The sequence below is a fragment of the Corapipo altera genome, unplaced genomic scaffold (genome assembly GCF_003945725.1).
Source record: "Corapipo altera isolate COAL_440 unplaced genomic scaffold, ASM394572v1 24, whole genome shotgun sequence".
NCBI classification, from domain to species: domain Eukaryota; kingdom Metazoa; phylum Chordata; class Aves; order Passeriformes; family Pipridae; genus Corapipo; species Corapipo altera.
In genome coordinates this window covers 1,984,963-2,002,872 of record NW_020884903.1, presented here as the reverse complement: position 1 = coordinate 2,002,872, position 17,910 = coordinate 1,984,963, and the positions used below count along the sequence as shown (strand labels likewise).

Below are 17,910 nucleotides of genomic sequence, written 5' to 3'. Positions count from 1 at the left end.
ATCCTCAGACTTCTTATATCCCGTATGGCAGAGCTGCTCTAAGTACTGTTATATGTCTACATATGAGGTGATTTCTTTGGTTCAAATACTTGTGCAGCTATTTCTCTGCTAGCAACAGCTCACCCGAGCTCTCTACAGCAGTGATTGACATTACGAGCCTCACACCTGGCTAAGAGTCTTGTTCCTCAGATAACGGTGCCTGAAGTGTGAAGCATTCTGATAACTTGCCCCTAAATAGCTCTAATTGTGGGTGACTATTCTAGAATAGTTTATACCAGCCTAAAAATGTATTTCCAAGTAGTTTGAGATATACTGTATAATGGAAATGTCCTGCCAAGTACCTATCTCCTAATGAATTTTCTTCCCATCTGCCCCCACCCCCCTTTTATTTTAAATGGCAGCAGTCTACTAGGTTCAACCATATGAGATACTTGTGGGAAGAGGGAGCTCTGAGCACAGTAACTGGTGACTCAAATTCCAGACAACCTGGGGAGGCCTCCATTTCATACCCTGAAATGAGAAAATCCCTTTTTTCTAAGTCTGACTCAAATGTGGTTCACAATGGTCAAAATCCATTAAACTCCTCTTTTTCAAACCTGAACTCCACATTCTTGGTTAAATCTAATCCAGATCTGAATGTAATTCCTGGGCCTTCCTGAACATTACACTGAAATAACACTTACATTTACATTATATTTCACCAAAAGGAAGCAAAGCACTTCCAAAAGTAGTAACTGCTCCACTGAGCGTGATGCAACCAAGTTTGCAGAGATATTTTTTTCTTTGCATTCTAATTATAGATGCTTTTATTTAGTAAAGTTACAGATAAGACTTGTCTATTACAAGCCTCTGAAATCTCATTTTGCTAAAATGAAAACATATTTCAAATGCTTTGGAGAACTATTAAGATTATTGAATGCCTAGCATACTGTTTCAAGTCTCCAAGTGGTTCACTATCTTCCCCTAGGGAACAGGCAAGCAGCATACAATTATCACAGTAATTAAAAAGGTGCAATGATTCTTCTCTTAAAGACTCCTGTTTTATTAATTCTATGGTATGCTTAGGAGACTGGCATTATTTTACTTCTATCCAGCTTAATTATACCGTCATTAGTTTATCAGCATCTCTTTTCAAACCCTTGGGCCGGTTATTAGCATGTCACTTGCTAACAGTTAACCAATAACCACTACACCTTCAAAGCGGGATATTCTTCTATAAAAAAGCCAGTTTGTAGAGACAGATTTAATATCATCATTCAATTTACATTTTTCAGTCACTTCATTTTCTGCTTTTAATTTAAGAAGGTTACTGTTTAGCTTAATGAAAACATAAATAATTCTGATATATTACAAGATGTTACCAGGTAGTAAAATACTTCCAGTACACAGTGGTTTATGAAACTGAATGCATGTTTTATTACTCAACAGTATGTACCACTGGAAAGACCAGAAAGCATATGATGTTCTTAAATATAAGTAAAATTTTGGATTTCACTCTCTACTGGGTCTGGCTGAGATGGAGTTAATTTCCTTTATACAGCCTGTATAGCGTTGTGTTTTGGGTTTGTGACTAAAACAAGCTTGATAACATACCATGTTTTAAATGTGATTTCACAGCCTCAAGGCTTTCTTTTTCCCACTCCACTCCCCCAGTAAATATACTGGAGGTGGACAAGAAGCTGGTAGGGACACAGCAGGAACTGCTGACTTCACCTGACCAAATGGATGCTCCATATCATATGATGTCACAGTCAGAAATCAAAGCTCAAGGAAAGGAGGAGGAAGGGGGGACGTCAACCGTTATGGCACTTGTCAACTAACCAGTATGTGTGCCAAGGCACTATTTCCCAGGAAGTGGCTAAACATCTGCCTGCCAATGAGAAATAGTGAATAAGTTTCCTATTTTGTTTTCCTTACAAGTGCAGCTTTTCCTTCACCTATTACACTGTCTTCATCTCAATCCATGAGTCTTTTTGCCTTTCATTTTCTCCCTGTCCCGTGGCAGAAGTGACCAAGTAAGCAGCCCTGTGCATACTTGGCTGCTGGTTGGTGTCACCCCACCACACTTTCTAACCCTTTAGTACAGACAGGCTCACTTAGCATCCAGTATTGCATTAACTGCTCATATAAGCAGATGATCAAACTACAAGAAAAACTGTTTTAATTTTAAAATAACTGAAGTACTTGTGTATTAAACACATACTTACCTTGTCAACACAGATATTTTACGTTACTACGAAGGGAATAGTGACCCTGAAATCCTCCTGAAGGGAACTATAATTAATTTTTATGTTTCACTGTTGACTAATTTGAAGTTACGTTAGTCTAGTGCAGAAAATCCTACAAATACTAAATACTTAAACATTATTATAACTTAGATGTAGTGCTTTTGGTATTTTCCATTAAATACTTCTTTCCAGTAATGAGAGTGAGAAAAAGAAAAAAATCAACGAGTGAGTACTTGTATAAGCTTGCATCTCCGAAACACAAAACTGGGATTTTGAAAGCTGCTATATTTCATTTTGTGTTTGACATCACACCAATTCAATTTAACTGAAATGCCATTTAGTTACTGACAGGTGGCCAAGTGACTTCACAACAAGTAACTGTACTTTCATATGCAATGGAAATACACAATTATTTCTGTTAAAGTATGTCATTTTTCCTGTTCAAAGGACAAATAACACCAAGTCATTCTTTAAAATACTAAGAACAATAAGCTAATACTACTTGCTTACTCCCATTTCCTCTAGGTACACTCCTGCCTATCTTCCACTAATTTTACAGCAGCAGAAAGAAGATTCAAAATATTGGGGGAAAATACTAATGACCAAAAAAATCCAGGTCACAGTATCCTCTATTATTTTTGAGCAGCTGAATCTCCAAGTAATATTATTTTTTAAGCAGCTGAATCCCAAAGTAATATCACTGCCACTCTTACTGAAAATTATTCTGCTTTGTATGTTTTTACAATCAGAGGTCAGGTCTATTAATTATAGCATCCAAAACAGAAGCCAAGATTGCTACAACGCACCAGCAATTACACTTTCTCATTTAATAAAAAGACATGCTGTCAGTCACTCAAGAAAGCAGTCCTTTGCTAAACCTCATCTGCTAATTGAGACTTAACAGTGAATGCTTTTGCTGTTACAAAGGATCTTCTTCCACTTTTTATTGTTTGATATAACTGACATGGAAAAAAGGAAAAAAGTAACTTTAGCCAAAACAAACAAAATTTTAATCAAGCTAGGGAAACTAGCCAGGGAAAAAAAATAAAAAGAATGAACTAGCCTGAAACACAAACACACACTGGCAAGAGATGGGTGTAATGAAACGGAGAGAGCTCAGTGCATATCAGACAGTAAAGCATGATTTCATCTACAAACTACAGTGGCACTGAAGGTTGGTTTCAAGGTCATGACAGCTGGAAAATGTTAATAGCTTATACTTAAAAACATTCAGTCTTAATTCCTGCAGGTTTTAAGACAGACAGTAAAAACTGCTAGCGAAATAACTTATGTTTTCAGCCCTGGAAAGATGCTTACAACTTTCCTATCACTTGTGAGTACTCACCAGCACATTTTGTTCTTGTTTTGAGAGCTGGGCCAGGAGATCCTGTTCCTCCTTCACCTGGTCTTGTAAGTAATACACTGATTTCATATTCTGTATCAGGATCCAGGTGCCCAATTTTATAGCTTGTGGAGTCCACAGGTTGTATGTCATACCAGCTTCCACTTGAAGTGCGGTACTCAACTTCTCTTTGAATAATGGGTCCATCCCCATTGATGGAATTGGCATTCAACTGTATCCACAGGTAAGTTGCACCGACTGAGGACAGCTGAGGTGGAGCAATTGGAACTGGTGGCTCTGAAGGACAGTTACAAAAACAAGCAATGATTATACCTGCAAGTTTTCTGCTTCTAAAACATTCAAATAAGCAATGTGTTTTGTACCATATTAGAGCTGAAGACTGCATAACAATACAGATATAAAGGAATCACCACAACAGATTGACTTATTTTCATTAAACTGCAATACACACACTCTTCTGCTTTTGCACTTGGAGATTTTAACATGAAGCTTTTGGTTTATACCACATAACTTCAAACAAGGTGCAAGTGGAATTCTATTCATTAGACATTACAAGGCAACTTAACTTCCAATTTAAAAAGAAAGATTATCTCAGGTTTTTCCTGTTCAAATACAGTTCTTCCTGGATGTTAATACTATTCCTACTCAAAACTAACATTTTTAAGGTAAAATTGATGTTGTAGTCTATCCTTAGACATAATCAGAACAGTAATTTCTTCATGAAAACAAAATGAATTTTTTATTCATCACTTTTCATATACTTAACTACTCTGATTTCACATTTTCAGACTTCTCTGTAAGCAGAATAAGTATAGTCATTTTTCAAGTCCTATACTCTGTTTAGAATGAAAGAGTTTCTAAAGGAAAGCTGGGGGATTTCTGAAGTTTTTACTACAAGCCTGATTCTGCTTTATGTAATGGCTTATTTTCACTAACGACCACATAGAAGCAGTACTCTATCACAGAGCAAGCATGTATGTGATATCCTGATAGTTTGGACTCCAAAGACTTTAAAGTGAGCAAAATTTTAAAACCACTTTTATTGATTATGTGATGGGTATCTCATTTTAAATTAGACTGCAAAAATAATTGACAAATATAATCTCTTTTTAAAGGTAAATAACAAATTGGGGTTTTCCCTATTGGTTAAATTACTCTGCTGTTCCATGAATCACATCTGTAAAAAATTCACCTTCCCACTGGTTAAATATATTCAAGTAGAATGAAACCAGGCCACTGTAATAAGGCACTGTTTGATCCAATATTCTTAACATATCTATCAGCAAACACTGCCACCTTCTTAAGGATACACAGAATATGTAATGAACGAGGGACATGTCTTCGCTAAGCTTTAGATTCAGATTTATCCTCTTCTGCTAACCACTTTCCTATGTGTTGAGATATAGGTAGTCAAACAGACAAGAAGCTGAATTTATATATTTCATCATTTTCTCAAGGACTTCAAAGTCACAGTTAAAGCAAGGAACATAAAAGAATGAAACAAAAAGGGGAAAAAGAACTCTGGAAATAATTCAATATTTCCTGAGAAATAACAGAACTGCTATTTTAACAAACATGTGATTATCCTACAGTATGCTTTTTTTAATTTACAGAAAGAGTAACTCAGAGCACTAAGTGCATTGACAGCTATGCCTCAGATAGATGGTGTTTCTAATTAGCACCATACACTTGTATGCAAACTTCGATCTGTATAATCTATTAGCAATTGCTGAATATGACATTACAAAACAGCAAACACAGGCACCATCACTATATATTCTCATCTTAAAAAACCGAATTGATTATCATAATGAAGAACATGATACAAGGGCAATAAACCAGCATGTGTCCAAAGATGTCTACTAATACTTACTAATGGGAACAGATATAAAAATAGCTTATAATATTGTGGTAGATTCCAGCATATAAGGACTATTGTTTACATTTTCAAATCAGTAGGGAAAACATTGCATTAGCACTATATGACAAACTGATGTCATCATTGGGTTAGAAACATACTGCAGTTTTATTTGAACTATTCTTCCTGAAGTATATAAACTCTGGTTTCATACAGTGATATAGCATGTCTGGAAATAGTTCTGACTTGACTCAAAATGATTTAGAATCAATTTAAATCATTAGGCTGTTTTGTGAACCAAGACATGAAATGGAACTTTTATAGAGCATCCTAAGGCATTTACTTAGCCATGCTGAAAGAACAGTTAATTACTTTCAAGTTTCAAATGCTACTAAAGGCTGTTGAAGTGCCATTCAAAATGCAAACTCAGGAGTTAGGTCACTAAGGTTAGTGGTTACACCAATTCATTCCAAGTATTACAAGTACTTGGAACAGACAGTATTTTATTGTCTTTTTATACCTCAGGGCATATTATTCATTTCTCTATGGCCACAATGCCAAAGGGTAATGCAAGCTGCATTATTTCAGCAAAACCTGAATATAGTGCAGTTTAATATCATTAGCATAGTTTCATACCAAAAGTTGTCTTCTTACCAGAGATCAAGACTACATAAAATCAACCTTTCATTACAAACATGATATCTATATTGAGAGACTGTTAAAAACATAAGACTCAGGTAAGCAGATTCTTTAATACAAGCACTACATATTGAAATATGATGAGCCAATTTCATGACTGTCTTTTTCATTTATGCTTTCTTTAGACAGAATAATTTAATTTTTTAGGATACTGAGGAGTTTGAATCACTTAGGTCAGTACAACACTGCAGCACTACTGTCTTTCACCAAAAGCAGTTTTATGGTTGCCAGTGGGGCAATATCAATCAACTACCATGCAAATTAATACCTACCTTTATAAAATGGCACAATAAACCTGAGATCTTACAGCTGTGTATGGTCAGGGAAGGAATTGGAACTGACAGCAGAAATAAGTTTGTAGCAGTGGCTATTTAGTACAATGACCTAGCTTAAATAGGAGTTCTTCCTAGCAGATCTCTCCCGAAACAAGTAAACAAAGCTATTCAGTACTGTAAAACCCTTCAAAAATGGTTTTTAAAATAGAATATTAACTAAAAAACCAAGGTAAGTTTACCCATATATTCGACTTTTACACTTTTTAGATTTTGGACAGACATGTGACCTCTTCCTGAATTCTACGACAAATTATGATAGGTACAACCCTCCCTTTATGGAAAGAAAATAATGGCTGCCTTACAAAGCTAGATGCTTCAGGCAGATGCTCTGTCACCCCACACAAACGGATCATTTATATTCAGTAAAAGACAACCCTTATGATAAGGAGCAACCCTTGTCTTACGCGGAGGATAAAAACAAATGTAGCCATACATGCACGCAAATTACTTATTCTTATGCACTTCTATATTAATTGAAAACATACTTGAAACTACAACTCCTTCACTTAAATTGCTTTGTACTTAAATTATACAGAATTTCCAAACATTTTCTACAATATCTTAACATCTTTATGCTTTGCAGTTCTTTTAAAATTTTAATTGGGAGGGGAAAGGCATCACACAGAGATGCCAGCAGAGATAATGTAAATCTCTAAGATTTGAGTTAAAGAAGACCAAAATAATAGACATTACTTCTCTGTGGCTCAGAACCACTAACTTGAAAAATGACAAAACCCTACTTCAATAGTAAAAATAGCATTTTTGATTTTTCTTTTGAGTCTGTACAGAGTGGGAGATGGAGTCATGCTACATTTGCAGAGGAACAGGGAAGAAATATTTGTACTACAAGCTGATTCATCTTACTAAATAGTAACTATTAGAAAGACAATGCCATGATATTCTCACGTGATACTGTTCACCGCATCGTGAGCAGCTGAAGTGAAAAAAATGAGGTATCAATCATCTCTGATGCTATGTCCACATTAAAAATATCTTAATTACTATAAAACTAATCAAATAATTACAAATTTATACTGTTGAAATCAACTGAACTGCATTAAGAATATTTTTTTCCATTTTCCTCTCTATTTTTTTATGCATATGTATTATTGTGCTCCTCTTTTGAGCATGCAAATTATTCCATCCATTTAAAAACTATGGAGAACAGTGCCTTTTTGCAATATTTAACTTTGGATGAAGGGCAACAAATAACCTCACTAATAACAAAAGACAAGACTATGATTTTGAAACACCACAGTTCTTCATGTCTTCATGCAATTTTTTTTTTTTAAAGTCTGGAAATAATTCCTGCCAAACTATTTAATCATTTAATTAAACAATATCTCTAAACAGTATCATGGATAGTATGTGAGCTAACTTTACACTGTTCCTTTACTGAGACTGCTCAGGATGAAAACTTGATGTGACTCAGTATCCTAATGTTCCTACAATTACTTGTAAATTCATCATTTAAGAAAATGTCATTGTTCTATTTTATACATATTTTAAAATTTAAAAAAAATCCCAAGGGTCCTTGTACTGAACACTTATAAGCCTATGCAGGTACAATCTAATTAGCTGGACACATTAGTAAATATCCTGCTAAGCTCTGTAGCAGTAGTAGTACTTTTACCACTCACCCCTAACATAGCACAGTTTCCTTTCCTAAACAAAATTCCTCCCAAACCCAATTGCTCTGACTTGTGTACTCCAGACATGCCACCTCCCTTTTAAGACAGTGGTGTCTCAGCCTGCATTGCACTTGCTCCATCCTCATCTCCTTACTTCAGTGGTCTAAACCCATCCACCTTTCTTCTTCTCAGCTTTGCTCAGTTTTTTTCTCCCCACACTATGGTCACCATCTCCATATTACAAATACCACTAAATTTCCACTTCAGGTTTGTTTGTATTATTTTTTACCTCAGGCTTTATCAATAAGCTCTGTGCCTCCTCCTCTCCTTGCCATCCAGTCTGCTGCTGTTCTAACCATGCCTCTCCTAGCATCTACTTTTTCTCTCCCCTCCTGCAATAGAAAGTTATCGTTTCCAGACAGTTCCTTTTCCCTGGCCCCATTTTTTGCATATGCATGTTTGTATACATGTTTATCTTCCCCTTATTGTCACAGAATCATAGAATCAGGGATAGTGACTCCATGACCTCCCTGGGCAGTTTGCTTCAATGCTTAACCATTCTTTCAGTGAAAAAATTTTTCCTGATGTCCAACCTGAACCTTCACGGCACAGCTTGAGGCCATTTCCTCTTGTCCTGTCGCTAGCTGCCTAGGAGAAGAGACCGACCCCCACCTTGATACGACCTCCTTTCAGGTAGTTGTAGAAAGCAGTAATGTCAACCCTGAGCCTCCTTTTCTCCACGCTAAACAACCCCAGCTCCCTCTGCTGTTCCTCATATGACTTACTCTCCAGACCCTTCACCAGCTTTGTTGTCCTTCTCTGGACATGCTTCAGCACCTCAATGTCTTCCTTGCAGTGAGGAGCCCAGAACTGGACACAGTACTTGAGGTGCAGCCTCATCAGTGCTGAGTACAGAGGAGGAATCACTGCCCTGGTCCTGCTGGCCACTCTATTTTCTGATACAGGCCAGGATGCCATTGGCCTTCTTGGCCACCTGGGAACACTGCTGGCTCATGTTCAGCTGGCTGTCAACCAGCACCCTCATGTGTTTCTCCCCAGCTTTCAGTGTTTATGTAGTCTCAATTTTCACCTACCTTCCCTTTTATTTCAAAACACCTCCTAGTACGCCATACCTTTCAGTCCCAAAGCTAATAATTTCATCTGGGTATGGAGCTTCTTGCTCTTGCACTCCACGTTATCCACATCATGCATCTCACCATTTCACCCTCACAGTTCAAGGGTTCAGCAAAACGGAGGACTGCATACTGAAAGCACAGAAATGGTAAGCTCACAGGTTTTGATTCCTGTGCTTGGATCCAGCCTGTTCCAGAGGAGCTCAGATCACTGCTTGCCTTTAACTTCCATTCATTGCACCTAGAATTTGGGGGCAATCTGAGAGATTAACTCCAAGAAGTCTCAGGGTCTTGGTGGGTTTTATTTTGTAGCTTGTAAACTGACTATACTAGAGAACAGACTTTCACAAGAACAGAAAAACAGCATTCTTGACATAACTAGTACCATTCTGAAAAAATGTTACTGCTTCAGAGTCTTCAGAGCTTTCCTGTGGCAAGTTTGCTAAGATGGATGAACTGTATCAGCTGCTTTGGCTGAAGGTTTTTCAAAATATTCAGGCTGAGGCACACATCTACACTGAAAAATACAACTCTCAAGTCAATTTGCCAAAATAGGAGCATCTGAAAGCTGAACTTCATGATAGGAATTGTTAGGCAACCATACAAATAAATCCTAATACCAGCACTGTTTGTAAAAAAGTGGTACAGACTGATGGATCCGGCATGAAAGGTTAGCTGGCAGAGAGCAAAAACAAATGTCAAGTATCTGTGTATTTTTAATTTATGAGAATAACTGATACCACAGATAAGCAATTGTTAATATTTTCCTACTGTGTCTCGATATCAAAATGACTTTGCCCTCCAGAATAAATTCTTTGCTCTAGAGGTCCTGAAGGGGTTTGGTTCTGTTCCCGGTGTTAAATTTTTCATTTGGAAAATGTAGACATTTAAGCTGCCAGCATTACAGATGGCTACCTTTCTATGCCCTTGCTTAAAAACCTAACCAAACTCCTTTTAACCAATTTGACACCTAGGTTTGCCTTGTTTGAACTCAATAAGCAGTCTGAACTCTGTAATAATCTGATGTCTGCTCAGACAGGCTCATTCTGTTCTCCTAAATCTAATCTGCGTTGGATCTGCCCACTATTATAAAAATTCAACCTAGGGACCATATGTAGAACTCTAATTTACTTCACCAAATACATTTAATCAATTCCACCCTACTATTTTCCTTTTGCTCAATGTTTGATTACTTTTATGTCATCTATTAGATACGAACTGCCATTTTTTACAATAAGTGGGTGATCTGACAAGGCCAATTTCATGTCTCCCATTAGATAAAGTGACATTTCAATCCAATTCTCTGACAAACTTAGATGAGGATACTGTGCAGTTTGAGCACACACAATGACAAGGCACTTGTCTTTTCAGCCTTTCCTATCAGAACAAACACTTGGGTAAATTGAAAACCTTCCCTTAAGGATTTATTTAAATAGAGCAATCAATACTTTATTTCACTATCCTCTAAAAGGCATATAACACAAAAAAGTTTTTTAAAAAAATCCCCTTTTCTCCCTTGTTTAAGGCCAGACTAATTGTTCACTGACAGCCCTTTCCTCATTAACTAGACAATATTCATGTTTACAATTCTTTAATAAGAGAACATTGGATTAACTGACAGCTCTTTAATTGAGCTTTTTTCTCTCTCCATACTGATGAAACCTTGCTATAATGTGCCTGCTCAGGTAAAAAAAAAGAAGAAAAAAAAGAAGAAAAAAATCACATCTGATAGTTTCTGACATATATCTCATTTGCAAGATTTCATTCCTATTCCTTTGTGATTTCAGGTTTGGTTTGCAGCACCTGACACTAGAAGACCTTCGGCTCATTTCAAAGGTTCTGGTACCTGGTACCCAGTGCCACACAACATCATGCCACAGCAGAACTACAAACCTTAAAAGAAGTTTACATACATAATTGGAATCTACTTAAAATGAGTTCTTATTTAGTGAAACTACATCTACAATGAAGTAGAATGAGTGTTGTACGGAGTTGTAACCCATTCTACTGTGCAAAGTCTCTACTTAAAAGCAAATATATTTTGAAAAAAGCTCTACTGCAGTGCAGGACTTACTTTTTGAAACTTGAGTTAGAAGTTCTGTAACCAGAATGAAACAGAGCATGATAAATGCGAAGAACTGATTCTCTTTAACTTACAAATGCTCAGTTTGACTCTCCTGTCATCCTAGCAGTGTAAATACAGAGAAATTCCTCTTAAGTCAGTTTAGTTACACCAGCATAAATGAGAAGAGAATTAAATTCATTGTTTGTAACAAAGAGTGGGGAGTAATTACACCACTGTTTCTACACATACTATTATTAGAGCCATCAGTAATTCCCAAGTATACTAAGTATTACATGCAGTGTGGGTATATGTACATTTTTCATGATTTATTGATGGTAATAGATTTAAAAAACATATAGCTGCACTGAAATCAATCCACTATCTTTGAAAAAGCTGCTAAAAATTAGGAAATACAATTTCTGAATTATATGCCATCAATAAGAAAGCATATTTACTAATTAGCCCCTAATGCTGTTATTTCAGTATAGTCATCTAAGGTTTTAGAGCACAATGTTCAAAATGGGTCTTTTTAGGTCAGAAGGAATGACCTGCAGGTGGTCTCATAAAAGCTCCAACACAGCCAATAGGGATTACCATAATTACTTTGCCACTCTACAAGTAGTTAATGGGATTACACCCTAAGGCTATTGATTTGCTCACAGTGCCCAGTGCAAATTTTCTGAAAGAATCTGGGTAAGCACAAATGCTTTAATGATACGTTTCATAATTTCATCTACCGTACCTCAAAAAGAGCACTAATAAAATAAAACACCCTGAATCAAAGAAACTGAAAAAAAGCTAATTCCTTTGGCTCCCTGTACCTCCTGTCACAGATGCAGTAACTCCTCCATCTGACTCCTTCAGGCAGTCTCTTTTCTTCCTTGTTTTCACTTACGTTAGGTCTGAAAGATGCTTCATCATTCCTACTGGGGTTATAGTCCATGCTTCCTTTCTTTGCTGACGTTCATACATACCTATTTTTGGCCTACCCCTTTATTTCATTTTCATTCTTGGACTGAAATGACCTCATTTTTTCCACCATGCCTTATAATTATATTCTCATCTCACCCATTCTATTTGTTTCTTTTTTCATCTGTCCATTCAAATAGCTCATCTAAGTTTTCATACTACAATTTGTTTTGTGCTTTTATCTTCATACCCTGGTTATCTGCAACATCCTTGTCCTGTCTTGTTCCTCTTCATTTTCTCTACAACACATTCACTAAAACCATATTCTTGGTTTTCGAAAATGGTCTACCCTTCATTATGGCTCTCTTGCATCTTCTTCTATTGGTGATGGATTATTTCCCAGTCTAACTGGAGAGGTTCCAGCTGACTGGAAGCTGTCTAACATTGTCCTGGTTTTCAAGTAGGGCAACAAGGAGGACCTCAGCAACTACAGGCCCCACAGTTTCACCTCAGTGCCTGGTAAAGTCATGGAAAAGGTTATTCTGAGAGGTATTGAGAAACTCCTGGAGGACAACACAGTCATTATTTACAGTCAGCATGGCTTCATGAGGCTAAAGTCCTGCTTGTCAAACCTGATTTCCCTCTACAACAGGATAACCCACCTAGCTGATATAGGAAAGCCAGCAGGTGTAACACTTCTGGACTTCAGCAAAGTGTGTGCAGTCTTGGGCAACACAATATAAGAACAGACATTAAGCTTCTGGAGAGCAAAGGAGGGCAGCAAAGACAGCGAAGGGCCTTGAGGGGAAGCTGTATGAGGAGTGGCTGAGGTTAGTTGAGGGGAAGCTGTATGAGGAGTGGCTGAGGTTAGTTGGTCTGTTCAGCCTGGAGAAGAGCAGACAACCTGGAGGAGAGGAGATTGAGGGGAGATATCATTGCAGTCTTGAACTTCCTCATGAGGGGAAGTGGTAGGGCAGGCACTGATCTCCTCCGTCTCGTGACCAGTGAGAGGACTCAAGCAAATGGCAAGAAGCTGAGTCAGGGGAGGCTGGATATCAGAAAAAGGTTTTTCACCCAGAAGGTGCTTGAGCACTGGAATGGGCTCCTCAGGGAAATGGTCACAGCACCAAGCCTGTCTGAGTTCCAGAAGCATTTCAACTACACTCTCAGGCACATGGTGTGATTGTTGGGGTGTCCTTTGAAGGGCCAGGAGTTGGATACAATGATCCTGATGGGTCCCTTTCAACAGAACATATTCTATGATTCTGTAACATAACAACACGGCTTCACATCTTAGATGCTAAAGAATCTGGTTCTGCCTCTGATACAACAAAAATAAAATCCTGTTCCTCCAAAATACTAATATAAAACTAAGAAGCAATCAAAATGCAATTTAAATATAGTGAATGTTAAAAAATTGCTGTAGTGCAGTTTTCCATAATAAGGATGTGGAGTTCTCTATGTATTCTATTTACATTTAAGAGTTTCCCAAAGTTTCTAAAACACCCCTCCATATACCAGAATGTGTGTTTTTTATGTGTTCATTTTAATGTGAATGTTTCATATTTTGCAGTAAGTATATATTTAGAATACAATCTACACAAAGAAGGCAAAGAGCCATTATTATGTTCATACTTTTAAATAAAAGCTTGGAAAGATGTATAGTTCTAAACAGTGCATTTGAGGGAAATATTTAAAACAACAATCAACATGTAACTAGTTAATTAGCCCGGGATGCTTCTGTCGTTCCCATGTTACAATTGGCTAGACTCTTAAGATTTACATAAACAAAATCTATTTGTTGAACCTCTGATTGAGTTTATCTGGCTATGGGTGACACTATTACTGCATTAGCCATTGCAGATCCTTATTCCATACACTGAGCATGCAAATACTGATTTGTATCATGAAATACCTTTCACTATCAGTTCTGCATAGTTTGATACACCAACTCCTCCTTCTGTCCGAATCATGCAGCGATAGTTGCCGGCGTCCCTCTTCGTGGCATTTACCACACTAAAAAGAGCTACAAATCGTCGAGCATTGAACACTTTTATGTCCTTCAAAGGTGCATCCCTTACATAAATTCCCTAGGCAACGAAACAAAAATAAAGAATATTGTTAGTCATATTTAAAAAAAAATACTGACAACCAGTATTATTTCTCCCAAGTTCCCCAAGAGGGGAGGCGAGGTAAAAGCACAAGTCTGTATGTTACTTTTACAGATATTTATGCTGTGTGAAACTTTACTGCCTTCCCATATGAGTTAAACGATTCATCATGAGTGGGCAACTATTCACCTGGAACAGCTGCTTTCAACTCTTCATAGGATAACTAATAGAAAAATTTAAGAGCAATATAATATTTACTTGCCTAGCTTGTCTTACACAAATATTTAAATTAATTTCTTTTAAAGAAATAAGAAACCCGGCATAGTCAGTCTCTGCTTTCTCTTCCCTCCCTGTATCTGCTACTTGGCATATGCATTTTGCACATATGCAGTGCACAGACACATCAGTGGATGTTTCTCAAGGCAGCACGCACATGAGGTAGAAGAAGCAACTCAGGTAGAAGAAACGAGGTACAGATTTACCAGGCAAATAACCAGCAAGGCTGAAGCTGTCTCTACCTCTCACTTTCTCAGCATGGCACTGGGAACCAGGCAGTTTCTACTCCAGTGCAGTGTCTTGCTCTCAATTCAACATACTACACTTATGGCACAAGAAAATGAGCCATTTAACAGCCGAGGAGAACAAAGAGTGAAAAAGAGAGGGCAGAAGACAGAAGAGTGCAGTGATGACAATTTGCCATGTTCTTTGAGGGCAAAGAGACTTGGCTCTCAGATCCTCATCAGAACTCATGCTCTGCCTGGCCATGAAATAGGATATGTGCACTATGAACACTCAAAAACCCCTAGAAAATGTGTAATCATTGAATTATGAGAGCTGGATGGAAAAAAAAAAACAAACAACCACAACCAAAATCTAATAACATTTACTCAAACAAACAAACAAACAAAAAAGACACACTTTTTATACAAATACATATATTTCAACAAACTGAAGACTGTAGCCGTTATCAAACATGAAGAGAAACTGGAAAACCCCAACAAGCACCTCACAAAACCTGCTCTCTCCATGAAGGAACATGCACAGTCTGATGCTATGTAATGATACCAGTTATTCTTAGTAGGTTTTTCTGACTTAACGAGCTTCAAGCATGTCAAGAGTTCTGCACTACTGACCTTCTATAAACCATCAACACACCTGGTGATATCTTTTTTTCTGCCCTAGAGTTTGCATTTTGTCCAGCAGAATTTAAGACATAGGAAATACTGATCTCATTTTCTTATGACCTTTACTTGACACTATATTGGAAGCACCCTTGAAATGCCAATTACAACCAGTTAGAGAGATTCAAACACCAATCACACAAAATTAAACTCATCCATAAACCAGAAAACCAAGCCAAAGTTAAGCATGTTGTTAACATCAAAAAAGCAATACAATAAACAATTAATACCGATTCTCATGCATAGTAAGGTACAGTTATTTCCTCTTCAAAAGCAAATGTGGGTGATGCACAGCTTACTGAAAAGAAAAAAAATGCTTGTAAGATGCCCAAAGAAGAATGTACTATCATGCCTTAAAAATTACTCAGTAGTAAATTATTACTTCAGAATTATTTCTGATAATTGACAGCTCCTTAAAATTCCTCCAATTTTGAGATACCGATAAACCAGCTTGTGTGATGTGGCATGGCAGTTACCAAAAACTAAACTTGGAAAAAAACATTTCAAACTACTATTTCAAAACTACTATTTTTACTGGTTTTGCCACTGTAATATCTTGCAGCGAGGATGGCTGCAGATAGCAGGAAGCAAGCAGAGTGGGTTAATTAGAATTCTGGAGAATGAATATTTCTTAAAAGCAACATTATTTTTTACCCAAGACAATAACTTATTAATCCTAATTATCAGAGCTGCTAATCAGTCACGAACAACAAACCATTTTAAGGTATGTTACTACAGCTTCTAGACTCTTTAAGGATCTTGTGCATAGCCAAGTCATGTGGTTACATTACATCCAACCACATTAGTTTTTCCTTTTTTCTAGTCAAAACATCAGGAAGCTTTACACAGGCTATTTCATCCTACCAAGAAATAGGGTAAGTTATTCTCTAGGGAACAACATACTGCCACATACTGATTAATTCCAGTACCTAAACTAGCTCAGCTCATTTAGAGTGTGAACAAACTCCTCTGCTCTCCAGCCTGCACAGCACATCCACCCTTCCACAGGGGGCACCTGCATCCAGAATTTACCAGGACTCTCATGAATTACAACACAATTGAAAACCATGTAAATACTTTAACAACAATTTCTACTACCACACCATGCCTCTCAGACCTCCCAGCAGCTGGTAGAAATCTTAATCTACACAGTCTTCGTCTTCATATAAAGCACCAGCAATGCTCAAAGGGAACCACTCAATAGCCAGGCCCACAGGGAATTATTTCCCACCTTTTTCGTGCCTGTGTAGAACGAAAATTGTAGCTAATCAATGTATTGCAGCATTTACAATAAATTACTGTCTCACTTGGGTCCCATAACCTTTTTCACCTTCTGCTGATTCTCGAACACACTGATCGCCTGATTTCAAATATTTTAACTGCTGTTCTATAACAGGAAGTCTCAGTTTGATCAAATAATTGGCTTTGCGACACATGCTATCCATTCACATATCAACAATTTTAACTGAAAAAAAGAGAAGCCAAAGCACGTTTCAGAGGCACACAATTTGCTCAAATGAAGAAAGTACATTAGCCTTAAATGTAATTCAGCTTGGCTCTACAGAGGATTTGAGCATTTTTATCCTCTACCAAAATCCAGATGAGAAAAGATTATTAATGATGGCTTCAAAATTCATGACCAAGCTCTGGAATAAAAAGCCTTTATTATTATTACTATAACACACCTGTAAAATATATGTGAGATTATTAAGAATAAAGATTATCTTGACTGACTTTTCTTGAACCTTACAAACTCACAGAAGCTAAGTGTAGAGTGGCTAATTATATCTTAAAACTCAAACAGTCCCACAGAAATCACTAGCATGACATTTTCTATTAGAACTCAGTGAAGAAAAAACCCCAATTTTTTTCTTTAGTCTCTTTGGGAAAAATATTTTCAAGGAAAACATTGTGTCTGGAACAGACAAAGACTAAGAAACATCATTGCTTTTTCCACCAGAAAAAATAAAGCCCAAGAGAACAAGTCTTCCCTTTCTTTTGGGACAACAACAAATGAGTAGGAGAGCTGCCTAATTGATTTAAGCCTAAGCATAAAGGAACAGTAAGGAAGGTAATGAATTCAAGTATAAGAAAAGTTCAATCCATAAGCATGGAAGAAGGGAGTTAAAAAGGCTGCACAGAAAAAAAAAAAATAAATCCCACAGCTACAACCTCTCCCAAACTCTTATTTCGGCAAAAAAACGGCAAAAGTCTATTTCCCATCTGAAAAAAGAGTTATTTATAATTTGATAACATGAATACAGAATTGTTTCTGTTGTAAATATAGCCGCATGTCAAGCTTTGCTGTTCGTATTTGTGATTCACATTTTGTTCTCTCTGACACTGTAGTGACTTCAGTAAGCTACTCAGGTATATCAGTGGTTACTTTTATGGGTT

At 37.1% G+C, this 17,910-nt stretch overlaps 1 protein-coding gene across 10 annotated transcripts in view; it reads right to left on the bottom strand.

Moving 5' to 3' along the window:
- The window catches only part of PTPRM (protein tyrosine phosphatase, receptor type M), a 459,625-nt gene that overhangs the window by 274,163 nt on the left and 167,552 nt on the right, over positions 1-17,910 (bottom strand). For all 10 annotated transcript variants that reach the window (XM_027650889.1, XM_027650890.1, XM_027650892.1 and 7 more), the window contains exons 6-7: positions 14,137-14,311; positions 3,574-3,867 (exon numbers count right to left, since the gene is read on the bottom strand). In XM_027650889.1, the coding sequence (XP_027506690.1) occupies positions 3,574-3,867; positions 14,137-14,311 (469 nt within the window). The remainder of the gene's footprint in view (positions 1-3,573; positions 3,868-14,136; positions 14,312-17,910) is intronic.